This window comes from Cricetulus griseus, chromosome 2, assembly GCF_003668045.3.
Source record: "Cricetulus griseus strain 17A/GY chromosome 2, alternate assembly CriGri-PICRH-1.0, whole genome shotgun sequence".
Lineage (NCBI taxonomy): Eukaryota > Metazoa > Chordata > Mammalia > Rodentia > Cricetidae > Cricetulus > Cricetulus griseus.
Genome location: NC_048595.1, coordinates 95,231,067 through 95,244,978, shown reverse-complemented (window position 1 = coordinate 95,244,978; position 13,912 = coordinate 95,231,067). Strand labels below are relative to the sequence as shown.

The following is a 13,912-nucleotide window of genomic DNA, read 5'->3' as shown; positions in this document are numbered from 1 at the left end:
CCAATGCAGTCTCCCCTCTTTTTTGTTTTGTTTTTTTTTTTTTGTTTTTCGAGACAGGGTTTCTCTGTGTAGCTTTGGAGCCTATCCTGGCACTCGCTCTGGAGACCAGGCTGGCCTCGAACTCAAAGAGATCCGCCTGCCTCTGCCTCCCAAGTGTGGGGATTAAAGACGTGTGCCACCAACGCCCGGCTTCCCCTCTTTTTTATGATCACCCCTTTGTATGTCTAATTCTTCTAGAATGTAGTTCTTTGAGAATAGAACTCTGTATTGCTCATTTTTTCATCCTTCATATTAATGACAACACATAATGTTAAAGTTGGGCCAGTGAGGTAGCTTAGCAGTTAAAGGTGCCTGTCACCAAGGCCTGAGTCTGATCCCTGGGACCCACATAGGAGATGACCTTCTCCTACACTATCAAGTTGTCCTATGACCTCCACATGTGCATCATGGCACAGATACTGTTAAATAAATAAAATGTAATTTAAAAAAGATGTTAATGTGGCTGGCACATTAAGGTGGTGGCACACGCCTTTAATCCCAGCACTCGGGAGGCAGAAGCAGGAGGATCTCTGTGAGTTTAAGGCCACCTGGTCTACGGAGCAAGTGCCAGGATAGGCTCCAAAGCTACACAGAGAAACCCTGTCTTGAAAAATCAAAATAAATAAATAAATAAATAGATATTAACGTGGGATTGCAGGTGTTTTGAGTTTAAAGTAGAATAAGCAGAGGTTCTGGTATCCTTGGCACCTCCTCTGTCACTGCCCTAGAGCTGGAGATCATCATTTTACACTGGATATATTGTAAAGCCTCCCAACTTGGTTTTCACTCTCATCTGTCAACTTTGTCTTTAATGTGTTCTTCACACTATGCCTAAGATCTGATTGTGGTACCTTCCAACTTCCCAGCAGTCTCCATTTCCTCTTAATAGTTTGGTAGTGATCATGTGAGAAAGACACAGCTCTTGGGAAAGCTTCTTGATGCCCCAAGTAATCTCACTATAGACTGTCTGCCTCAACCTTTGCTTTTGTCTTCACTAGTCTGTGCATCAGCTCGACTGAACGCCTTCCGGTGTCATGCCTATGTACTCCTTGTTCTCTGTGAGTTAGACACGCTGGGCATCTCCCTGCACTCTCACTCCACTCCACCTGTCTTACTTTCTCTCATCCTTAGTGTTTAATGCCAGTCTTACACTTAATACATCATACTGACCTGTGGCATAGTGTTGTCAGATAATACTGAGTGGACTTGACTGTTAGATTTCTGTACAATAGGTTCCATGGAAGCTCTGTCCATGATATCAACAGTAGCAGTGGCAGCAGCATGGCCGGGTTCTATGCAGAGTAAACAGCAATTTCCTTTACAAACAACAACAGCAAGCCACCAAACCAGGATTCTAACACTGGTCTTTCTGAGCAGACCCACAGTGCTAATGGCCTTATGGTGTTGCCACTCATGGTTTGTTTTATAGCCTACTGTTGTGTCTCTGTTAGGCATGCCCTAAGTGTCAATTTCATGAATGAAAGATTGATAAAACCAGTATGAAGACCCAGAAAGATTTGAAGGTAGATGTTTGTAGTATATATTGCCTTGTTATCACAGTAATATTTAGTAAATAGTTTTTGTGGGTTGAAAGTTTTTAAAAACTAGAAAAGAAGTAGAAGAAACCCTGGAAGTATGTGGAAGAAGCATGAATCTTAAGAGTTACATGTCCAAAAATATTCATAGGGCAAATGTGCTCATTGCTGATAAGTTTGTCCCCAACAGAGACTGATGTTAATTGCTACAAACACATAACTATATTACTTTCCTTCTTCACTGGTACACCAAAGTGCCCTTCCATAGAGCTGAACCCCAGCCTACTGTCCTACTTTAAAATTATGTTTATTTATTATTGTGTGTGGTATTGTGGTGTGTGTGTGTGTGTGTGTGTGTGTGTGTGTGTGTGTGTGTGTGTGTGTATTTGTAGGTCAGATGACTGCTTTGTGGTATCTGTTCTGTCCATCTTTATGTGGGTTCCAGGGCTGAACTCTGGTTGTCAGGTTGGCAGCAAGTGTTTTAACTGCTGAGCCATCACCGGCCCTACTTTCCTGCTTTTGACACTTGTTGTTTCTGATCCTTGTTACTAAAATACATAAGACCAAGCCTAAGGATTTGGCAGCAGAACAAGCTATACTGTTTCTGCTGCTATCTTATGGAACATTGGCCACCATGTGTTTAGTCATTCACATTGCCACCTCCAACTCTTGTCATTCAGTTGCACGAAGAGCGTGTATAAGTCTTGCTCGGTGCCTTTCCATGAACTCCCTTAGAGAACAAGCTGCCCAAGAGTACATAATGCTGTTTTTATAGGTTGATCCATTTACTTTTAGCCTAAACTGAATTAGAAGTATTCTATATGCCAGTAGTCTTTGGAGCCAGTTTGTGTTCCGACCTTTCTGAGAAGCAAGCTCTAATGAGGCCTGTGTTCATCCAGGAGCACTCCACACTACAGAGGCCGAAGCTGCTTCTCAGAGTCTGACTCAGATATATGCCTTGCCTGAAATTCCTCGAGACCAAAATGCTGCTGAGTCCTGGGATAACTTAGAAGCGGTATGTTAAACATACTTTCTTTTTACTAACTGTGAGATGTAAAAGTAAGTAATTTCCTTCCTCTCTTTCTTTTTAAAGGACTTAATTGAACTTAGCCATCTGGTCACTGATTTCTCCCTCCTAGTGAATGTAAGTATATAACTGAGCTTCAGAATTGATCAGTCACTGTCCTTTTTATTAGAATTTTAATAGAAGTCACATATTTTAAAAATATTTGCTTTTATTTTATGTGTATGAGTGTTTTGCCTACATGTATGAATGTGCAACACCTGTGTGTTTGATGCCCACAGGCCTGAAGAGAGTGTTGAATGCCCTGAAACTGGAGTTGCAGATGGTTTTGACCTGCTATATGGGTGCTAGGAACAAAACTTGGGTCTAACGCAAGAGCAGCTAGTGTTCTTAACCACTGAGCCTAGATTATAATTTAGAAATGGTATTGAACTATGAATATGGTCCCTAAATTCTAGATCAGTTTAATAAATATCATGTAAAAAGTACTTTGCCAGATTCTCAGCATTGAAAGTCTGGACAAGGTTACATACAGGCATAAATCAAATCTAATTGCTGCCTTTGGGGATTCCATAGAAAGAAGAGGTGGGCTGGAACTCTCAAACTCAGTTTTCAAGCATGAAAACTAAATGCAAAGTAACTCCAAGAAGAAGCATGTATTCCAGGAAGGGAGGCAGGGTTTATGAGACAGTAGGATTAAAGCTACTATCACAGAGCTAGTACTAACATGAGCCTTGAAGAATGAGTAGATGCTTACAAAGGGCTACAAGGGTTGTGCTTTATAACAGGTGAACTAGGACAAGACATGGTGAGCTCTGTGGACTATCAAAGAATACTAAGCATAACTATTATCCAAAGCCTACAGTACCAGGGGCAAGCAAGGATTGATGAGGGCCAACTTGTGCTGCTACTGAATTTGGGTGGCCTTGTGGGCCTGAAGGAGCTGGTACAGATATTGACCAAGCTGAAGTCCTGCAATCCAGTCTGTGCCTTAGCAAGACTGTCACAATGATGAAGAGGAGGTCATGGAAAGGGTGATGATCTAGGAGCCAGTTGCAAGAATTTAACCTGTAGGTAGAGTAGTAACCCTTCCTTGTATAATGTAAAGGATGCTCAGACGACTTTCTGAGGATCAAGCTAGCAGAAGATAAAGTCAAAGACAGGAACCTTTAAGGCCGGAATGAATCTGTTGTCATAGATTAGGGAGCACATTCTATTTTGGGAGGAAAGATAGAATTTCTATCATTATTTTTCTAAACTGCTTTTGGTTTGTTTTCCCCTGAGAATTATAGAAAGGTATAATGTGTGAGCACCTGTGCGAATATCTGTTTGCTCAGGTGCAAAGTGATTTCCATTTGTGCTCTGGCTAAGTTAGTTCCCTGTTCTTGATCAGACCATGAATTGCAAGCCAGCGTCTCTGAGTCATGGCTTCCCTAAGGTCTGACTTTGAGGTGGAAACTCCTACAGCATAGCTCCTCAGAGTTTAAATGGGGAAGAATTCCAGAGCTTGCTAATCTGGCCCTGTATTGTGCCCCAGCTTCTCAGACCACTAACCTTCTATCTTTTTAACAGTAGAGATGAGGACTTTGGTGTTTAGCCATTCTTTTGAAGGTTGTAAGAGAGAATGGAAGCTCTTCCTTGTGCCAATTCTGTCATATAATTTCTCCTGGGCACTTTTGTCCTCTACAGCCATGTATAGAAGAGTTTGTCTTCTTTCAATATAAGAGGTTTTCAAGGTTTTCAGATAAATGTTCTTGTTTCTTAGACCTACCCAAACACATTTTCATTTCTTAAAAACTTCCTTCTTTTATGGCTTCTCCTATCCCCATCTCTAAGCAAGCTTCCCAAGGTATGTAATACCTACAGATGTGTGCTACAACCCCAGGACAGATGGACTCATCTTGGGCTGGTAGTTGCACTGTTGAATGCATTACACTTGAAATAATGAGTAATTATAGATCATTTTCCTGGTAGCCATTTCTCCAGTTATTCCAAAGGATTTTTGTAAGGAAAAATTAGTTATCTTAATAGTCTACTTTAAACAGTCATTGTGATGGTTTAAATGAGAGTGGTCCCAATAGGCTCATTTATTTGAATGTTAGTTACCAGAGAGCAAAAGTCTTTGAAAGGATTAGAAGGATTAGGAGATACGGCCTTGTTGGAGGAAATTTGTCACAGGGGTTGGGGGGTGGGGGTTAAGATGTCAAAAGTCCATGCCAGGCCCATTCTCTGTGTTTTGGTCTGTTGGGGATGTAGCTCTTAGCTACTTCTCAAACACCATGTATGCCACTGTGCTCCTTGTCACTCTGTGCTTCCTGCCATGATGATGACGGACTCAGCCCCTGTAAGCAAGCCCCCAGGTAAATGCTTTCCTATGTAAGAGTTGCCTTGGTCATGGTGTCTCTTCACAGCAACAGAACAGTGATTAAGACAGCCATAGTAATGCAGTATCCAAAGTTTTAGGAAGAGGAACAGAAAATATATCTTCCTGAGGTCTGTGATCACTTCGCCTGTGGACATAGCAATAGCCCTAGCAGATTCCTCCCTCAGCCCAAGGGAAAGGAACTCTTTACCTTCTGCTTTAGTCTATAAAGATGTAAAAGTTGGTGATAGGGTTTTATTGCAGTGGCTTATGTGCCAGAATAGATTGTTTCAGGTAAGAGTGGAAGACAGACGGAAGTACTGCTAAGGTGTCAGGAATACAGGCAAGTTGGATATTACTGGTGCTGGCACTTGCTTCTGTGGCTAAGAAAGCTGACTGAAAGGAGCTTTGCTGTTGTGAAAATGAAAATTCAGTGAACACTAAGGAAGATCTGTTATCTGTGAACACTATCATAGGAACAAGAGCACTAAACTGTTTTGCTGAAAAGGTGAGAGTTAGTACTTTCTTGGGAAAACCAGGATGGGTGCTTCTGTTTTCCAGTTGTGCTTTGCACTCATCTCATTGTATCCTCCTTTAACACATGTAGCAGATGAGAGTACTTGGCCCAAGAACATACCAGAGCAGTGATGGGATTTAAACACAGAATATCCTATCCTAGGTTTTGTGTGCCAATTTTATATTGAAAAATAGTGACCTTTCAAGTGTGTGAAATGAGAGGCTGCAAAGATGGTTCAGCAGTTAAGAGCATGTACTGCTCTTGCAGAGGACCTGAATTTGGTTCTCAGCACCCATAGCAGGCAGCTCATAACCTCATGTAACTCCAACTCCAAGAGATCTGATACTCTCTCCTGTTTTTGTATTATTGTATGCCCATGAACACACACGGATGCACGCGCACGTGCACACACACACACATACAAATTTTCAAGACTGCATTTCAGGACTCCACATGAAAAACCTGTGGTAGGGCCCAATAATGTGTTTCCAGAAACTTTGAAGGTGATCTAGTGTTTACTTGAGTTTGAGAGCTTTGGCTATATTTGTGTGACAGATTCAAAAGAAAACTGCAAAAGGGCTGTTTTAGGAATGTTAGGGATGTCAAGATAGTGATGGAAAGCCCTGGATTGAAGGGCCACCACAAAAGGCCTGGCAGAGAGAAGGAGCATGTTGGGCAGGGAAAGAACGTCAGTAATGCTAATAGGAAACAGCTGGGGGCTTGTGAGCTGTGTGGCACTTGTTCTCACATGAAATGCTGCTTGGGACAGGAATGTGTGCTTCAATAGCTTTAGCATAAAAGTCAGTTGAATCACTGTATAAGGGGCATTATGTGGAATGAAAAAAAGGTTCTCCTATGTTTTTTTGCATAGAATTGAAAGAAATTACCTTTGCCCTGTTGGTCATAGTGATTCCATTGATTTCTATATCGGTTAGGACGTATTCTACTTCACCATCAAAATGGGTACATATGGTATGCAACTAACTGTGTGTGTGTGTGTGTGTGTGTGTGTGTGTGTGTGTGTGTGTGTGTGTAACTAAATAAACTTGATCTTGGTGAGATCCTGGTTCCAGGGTAAGGACAGAGTGCTTGTGCTTGAGGTATCAGAGCCGAGCTCATGAGTGACACTGATGTGACTTCACACATTAGAGAGGAGAATGGCGGTCCCCAGCTACCACCAGGAATCATGATCACTGTTGCATCAGAACAGGTGTTGCTGTATTAATATTGTTGATTTGTACTATCTTAACTTGGACTATATTTTATTTAGTATAAAACTCAAGACCACAGATTCTTTCATTACTCGGTATTGCATATCGAAAGTGCAAAGATTTCATGCTGATTACAATGCATTGTAGTCTGATTCTTACAAAAGAACAATTTGGATTTGTTGGATCAAGGGCATTTTACTTCTAAAGTAAATTTGATTTAACCAGAATCTCCAAAGAAGATAAGTTACAGACTTTGTTTGATTTGTTTTCCTTTTTTTGCTATCAAACCCAACATGACATGTAAATGCTTATTTGGATTTTTTTCCTCCTACAAAGTAGGTTCATTTGGAGAATAATATGTTTGTATATTTGAATGAATTCCAGTGTGAGGTGCTTTTTGCTATGAAGGTACCATCCTTTTATTACCCAATCATTAAGTCCCCCTCTTTTTTTCGTGAAAGTGAATTTGTACTTTCGACGTGGTTTATAAGATGCTATTAATGAACCACTATTAAGACTGCAAGGCTGCAGTACCCGGGGCCTGATTACAGGAATTAAAATAGTGTGTGTTGGCTTCCCACTGCTCCCCAGCAGGACCGCTCACTCATAATTCCTTTGCATCTAGTCTCAGCAGGAGAAGATTGACAGCATTGCAGACCATGTCAACAGTGCTGCTGTGAATGTTGAAGAGGGAACCAAAAACTTGGGGAAGGTAAGATTCTGCTCCTGCTGACAAATCAATGGTACTTCGGCTCCCAGGATTCTCCAGTATTAACCCAATTGATCTGCTCTCTTCAGTGCTGGGGGAACCAGCAATTAAGGAAATAAGGAAGAAATGACACATAGGTAGTGTAAGAAATCAATGGCTGTAATATTCTACTCCCAGATTCATTCTATCATGAGAGAGAGAATTTTTTTTCCCAAAGAGAATGAACTGTGGTCTCACTCTAGGGCATTTAGTTGTTATGAAGGAATACTGCAGAGGCCTAGGGAGCAGAGAGAGAGCGGTCCATTAATCCAGGCAGAGCAAAAGTGAGGCTGCAGCAGCACTCGAGGAGTGTGACCATCTATTATGCATATGATGTGATTTTCAGCCCAGGTGCCTAGTGGGGAATAACCCCTGTGCTGAATCAACGCTTTGGTGGGAGCCAGTGGCTGCTGAAACTGTTTAAATAAGCCAGCCAGATAGTGGATTGATTGTTTTGCAAGTAAAATCAATTTGTAGCTGTCCACTCAGGAGCAACCTCCCTTAGTTCTATGGTCTGGAGCAGTGGCAGTACCTGTGGAATACTCACCACACACACACACACACACCCACCCCCACACACACCCCCCACCCCCCCCAAGAATAATCTCTGAGGTTAATTATGAACCCAGAGTTAAAGAGGCATTGCCAGGAGTAATGAGAGGAAAACGCACATCACCACAGGCAGATTTTCTCAACTCAGTTTCTAAATTGAATTTTTTTTTCTTTTACAGGCTGCAAAATACAAGCTGGCAGCTCTGCCTGTGGCAGGTGCACTCATCGGAGGAGTGGTGGGGGGTCCCATTGGCCTCCTCGCAGGCTTCAAAGTGGCAGGAATTGCAGCTGCACTTGGTGGTGGGGTGTTGGGCTTCACAGGTGGAAAATTGATACAAAGAAGGAAACAGAAAATGATGGAGAAGCTCACTTCCAGCTGTCCAGATCTCCCTAGCCAAGGTGACAAAAAATGCAGTTAAAGCCCAAGCTTCCAACTGGTGCCAATGCATCCATCCTAAGGAGCGAGCACCTTGCTGCTGTTGGATGCTCAGCTGTTGGAACAGTGTCAGGAAGAGGCTCTCCATGTCCATGTAATGTTGAACCACCAGTACTGGATGTGTCTGTTTGCTGGCTGTTATGGAGATGTTAGGAGGGGGAGGATCCTGGGCTGAGAGTGTGTGATGTCTGTCAAGTCCAGTTTAAAGACTGCCAAAGAGCAAATGTTCTGCCTGGAAATGTGAAAACTGAACCTATAAGTCTAAAGATGTAAGATGAGTAGAAATGCATCGGGCACATGAGGGTCTATGTATTTGTAGATGATTTCCTCCTATAGAGATGGACAGAAGGTGAGCTGAGGAGTCTTCTGTCTGGTAGGGATGTTGTCACCTAACAAGGGGCACAGGTGAGCTACTTCTGTACTTGGGGGCTGGTTGTACTTGGACCATCTATATTTTCTGGTGAAGGAAACCAATACTATAAAGTGGAAAGAGAAGGCCACTTTCTCTTTACAGCCTCTTCATTGTGACATGAGTCTTTTCTGAAGTCTCCCCTGCCTCTCTACTAAGGAGCACAAAATCTATGTGCTGGAGCTACTAGCCCAGATGCCAAGCCCACTTGAAGCTGGTAATTCTGAAGGCTCTGCTTCTAGGGGGCATTCTACCCGTGTTGTGAGGATTTTTCTCATAATCTGCCCTTTTGTATCATTTTCCATCTCTAGTTGTCCCAAACCTGTCATCTCTTAAGTTAAAAAAAAGAAAATTTAAATATTTCAACATTTTTGGGCCAAATGGAGTACAAGATCATATCATGGGGCACTTTAGGGGCTGACATACCTGCCTCAAAGGGTCTGGGCCCCTCCGTCTTCTTGGGGAGTTGAGAAGAAGCTTTCTACCTCACTTCTGTTACTGCTGCCCTTTCCTAGGCTGTCTCCTGTCCTTCAGTTTCACTGCCGCTGTCCCTCACAGTGTTCACACTTAACTTCTCTCATGTTCTAGATGGCCAAGGACAAGATTCAGACCCGATGAAAGATCTGTGGTGTTAACCCAATAGTTGACATGGACAGCAGGCATGGTCCAGTCCAGCTCCATGTCTGCCTCAAACAAAAAGATTTGTAACTTAGAGAAAAGGAATTTAAGATGTCAGGCAGCCTTACTCTGCATCCTTACACATTTGAACCACCATGTGGTTGCTGAGAATTGAACTCAGGATATTTGGAAGAGCAGCCAGTGCTCTTAACCTATGAGTCATCATTCCAGCCCATTCTAACACGTTTGAAATAAGAAGAAGCCACTGGTGGCCTCATTCTTTCTGAGGAGAAAGCACGGTCAACCAGAGTGTGGGTTCAAGGATGGAAAGGTTTATGATTTAGCTTCTTTTAAGAGCTGTGTTGATGTTTGACCTCTACTGATCACTTAACACCACTCCCTTCCCCCTGCCTCCCCCATGTCACAAGACCCTTCCTTCCATGCTTTGAGTCTTACTGATGCATTCCTATGAAACAAAGCACTACATCGTATTAAACTATTGGGAAGTATCAAGTTTTTGTTATCTGCTGACTTTAGACATTAATACCCCCCCGAAAAAAGGTACTTTTAGTAAGTGTTGGATTCTGAATCATTGTCTGACACTGGAAATCAAGTATTTGGAGTATTACTTTTAACTTCATCCTTTGCTCTGTTTCTTGATGTTCAAGTTGGGTATGTCAAACCTGAGCAGGAGGCAGAACTCATCCAGATTCTTTTTTAATTTTGTTTTGTTTTTCAAGATGGTTTCTCCTATGTAGCCCTGGCTGTCCTGGAACTCACTCTGTAGACCAGGTCGGCCTTGAACTCAGAGTCCACCTGCCTCTGCCTTGGAGCACTGGGATCAAAGATGTGTGCCACCACCACCTGACTAAAACAAGATTCTTGAACCTCCATCATGGGTAATTCTGATACAGCCAGTCCAGCCTGCTTGGCTGGAATTATAAGAATAGGCAATGTTGTTTGATTGTTTAATCTGTGTTCTACTTCATCTTCCTCATTGCTTAGTTCTCATTCTGCCAATCCCAAAAAGGCCACTAATTCAGTGTGCCATAATAGCCACAGCCCAAAGGATTTAAAAGAACTGCTATGAAGCTTGTATTCGAAATTCACATCTTCTGGATTTTGCATTTTTACTGAGCCACTGTGGGAACTGTTGACATGCTCATGAACTGTCAGTATTGGGTTTTTGACTTTACCCATCTAAATGCTTAAGGAAGTTAGTGTTCTTTAAAATTTTATGCTTTAAAGTTACTTAGAAAGGGTACCTCATTTCCCCACAATAGAAGCAAATAGCCAACTTTTGTGGAAATTGCTTGGAGGTGTTTAATCAACTATAAATGATATAAAGTACTTAAAAGTATAAATTTTTAGTCAATATGACACAGAAGTGATCTTAAAATTGAACTTAATATGCCCCATAGTGTCAAGTTAAATTTATCTTCTCTATGATTCATGTATTATTTTTATTTCAACCAGTTAAAAAGGACCACTTTAATTAAGGTCATAAAATTTGTAGAGATTCATTTCAGTAATGGCAGGACTTTTTTTTATTTTTATTAGTTCAAATTAGGAGCAAGCTTGCTTCAGATGTCAATCCCTTCTCCCTCTCCTTCTCCTCCCCCCCAACATCCCACCTGTCCCTAGCCATCCCCCCTCCACTCCCCAGGCAGGGTAAGGCCCACAAAAGGGGCTCCCCAAAGTTCCCAAAGATTTTTTTATGTTAAAGTCTGAGAACTTCTCTGAAAATTTGGTATAACCCACAGTGAAACATGTATTAAAATTGAATATATATGATAAATGTTTATCATTATGTGATTATGTGTAATAAATTTTGATGTTTTGTTTTCAACATACTAATTTCAACCACTCTCAGTCTACAAATAGATTGCCACCCTCAGTTTTCAGAAAATACCTTTTCCTAGAGAAGAACTGGTGCTTCCCAAGCAATTAGCTAGGCATTTATGGAGAGGGTAACTGGGCCTCAGAGGAATTAAGTGATATGCAGAGTCATTCAATTCCAAAGGAGGAAGTGGAGATGGGACTGAGTATGTTGGTGCTCATTCTCTCTCAGATATGCTGTGCTGCCTCTCCCGAAGCCTGAGACAGACTGTAAGGCCAGCTTCGAACAACCCATACTGTTCATTTCCTTCTTTTCTTCTGCTACCTCATCAGTATCCACAGCCTGCTCTTAATTTTGGCCATGGCAGAACACAGCACTGCACAGTTCCTCAAGTATAAAATGAAGAGCACCACTCTTCTGCCCCACCCTCTACACATTGGTTTATATCATAGGTTGTGATCATTGTTTAAAGTGTTTTATAAAATTAAAGATAAACAGTAGTACCTCTAAAAACAGATCTCTCATAGCTTTTAAAATCAATTAAACATTACCCTTTAAATGATGCTTCTTGGAAGACATGCACACATGGTCCTGTGCTGGTAACACTTAGGCTATTTCTGAATGTCTGCTTTTGGGTTTGCCACCAAAGAATAGCACATCAAATAAAAAAAGCCACAGGCTGTTTTCCCATACCTTTGTGACCCTGCTGTCTTCCCATCTCAAATTTGTGTCTTTTGTTGCCTTAATTGTCCTACCTCACACACAGAAGCCAGGGACCTAACATGCCTAGAAAGTGAGCATGCTGAAGCTGCCTAGAAGTGGCCATACTTCCGGAGCAAGGACTAGGGTTGGTTACTATGAAACTTCTGCATGGCCACAAATGTCCTTTTGCCTGTCTGCCTCTCATGTTCTATTTCCTGCAGCATGAGAACAGGGTGCTGATAACACCTACTGTTCACACGAAGTTTTGAGACTGAACTACAGATACTGAACACACAGCATTTCCTTTCAATAAAGCCCAGAAGCCAAACCACCCTTTGAGTTGTTAGTAAGCAAAGGCATTTCTGAGAATAGCCCCCAGAAACCCTTCACTGATAGATAGCACATGGACTCTGGGAAAGCCTGGGCCAAGGTCATCCTTGCCCATGCAATGCTTTCTCGACAGACTAGAGTGTGGCTGTGCTGCTCAAGTGCTTACAGGTATCTGATGACATTCCCAAGTAGTTGGAGGTTTGTCGGGGCAAGGGTGCTTCCTTTCTGATCCAGTCATAAAACAGTCAGATTGTTTGTGTGCGGAGTTTTGTTGTTTTTGTTTTCTGAAGTAAGGTTTTACTGGTAGCCCAGGCTGGCTTTGAATTTGCAGTCCTTCCCCTGCCATCACCCAAGCGCTGGAATTGTAAGCATTCAACTCTGTTTTACAACTGTTATTAACTCTTGTGTTTCTAGAAAATGGTTCTATTTGGGTTCATCAGTTTGACACCCTTTCACTAAAAAACTTATTGAGTGTTCTAATAGTAAAAGAGTTATGTATCCACATTACTACCTTCAAAAAAATTAGTTTGTGACAAAAATACATCTGTGCAATATTAACCAAATATGTTGAAATAAAAACATAAGAAGTGCTAAAGGCAAATGACTTGCTCAAGATCACAAAAGCTACTTTGTGTAAGATCTGGAGTGTGGGGGAAATCCTTCGTGTGTTACTAAGTTTTTGCTGTGCCATGTCAAGTTACCTGCTGAAGATTGGGTCTCAGTACAATTTCAGTGGTTCGAATCAGGCAAAATGGAAAGGAATGTTATTAGGGGAAATTAGATACAATTCCTTAACCTTCCAAACTGTCAGTCTCACCACTTGTGCCTTTGTAGCCAAAGCACAAGGATCCCACTTTAACAGCAAGAGGAATTCCATCAGCTCCTATCAGCTCCTTGCACAATTTGCTTGAGCAAGACATTCAGTAGTTTGCTTTTTGCACACATTTCTCATTTGTTTGAGATTTCCCTCTTAATGTTAATTACTAAATTGTGTTACTTAGGTTTCATTAACTAAACCCCGTAAAGGAGTTTTCCCCATTATTGAACTATAGGTGTTGGCAAGGTAAGGACAAGGAAAGGCAAGAATTTCTGCAAAATTAAGTTCTTCCTAAATTGACTTGTCATTTATTATATTGCTGAATGGTGCTTGATTAAGGATATATGCAATAAAATTCACCCATTTAACAAACATTAAGCTGATTTCCTGTTGTGTGTTGAATGATAGTGTCATGTACAGAAAGCTAGACCTGTAGACTATGACAGTGAGCCTTTAAGTTACCTAAAGTGGGTATGTCACACCAAAGCATGCTAAGTCACATGAAGAGGTTGGACAAAGTAGTATAGGTCTCAATGGAAATGAATAGGGAGTCTTTGTAGAGTTCAGGGTTTGAACAGTAGGTAAGGAAGAATATTCCTGATGGAAGAGGGGCTGTGTTTCAAGTGAGTGAGGAATTCCATGAAACAAAATAACAAGGGAAAAAGTCAGAGTTAATAACAAGAAAACATGGAATTGAATGTATGACTTAACAGCGAAGCTGGTTGGCGGAAACAGATGAGAGTGGCTATATATATTTAAAATATAGTAATTC

At 41.6% G+C, this 13,912-nt stretch overlaps 1 protein-coding gene across 3 annotated transcripts in view; it reads left to right on the top strand.

Annotated features, from left to right (window-relative positions):
• Positions 1 to 13,514, top strand: part of Stx17 (syntaxin 17) — a 55,929-nt gene extending 42,415 nt beyond the window's left edge. For all 3 annotated transcript variants that reach the window (XM_027403122.2, XM_027403123.2, XM_027403124.2), the window contains 4 exons: positions 2,474 to 2,589; positions 2,668 to 2,718; positions 7,314 to 7,400; positions 8,168 to 13,514. In XM_027403122.2, coding sequence (XP_027258923.1) covers positions 2,474 to 2,589; positions 2,668 to 2,718; positions 7,314 to 7,400; positions 8,168 to 8,407 — 494 coding nt within the window. In that variant the 3' untranslated portion in view covers positions 8,408 to 13,514. The remainder of the gene's footprint in view (positions 1 to 2,473; positions 2,590 to 2,667; positions 2,719 to 7,313; positions 7,401 to 8,167) is intronic.
• The last annotated feature ends 398 nt before the right edge of the window (positions 13,515 to 13,912 follow it).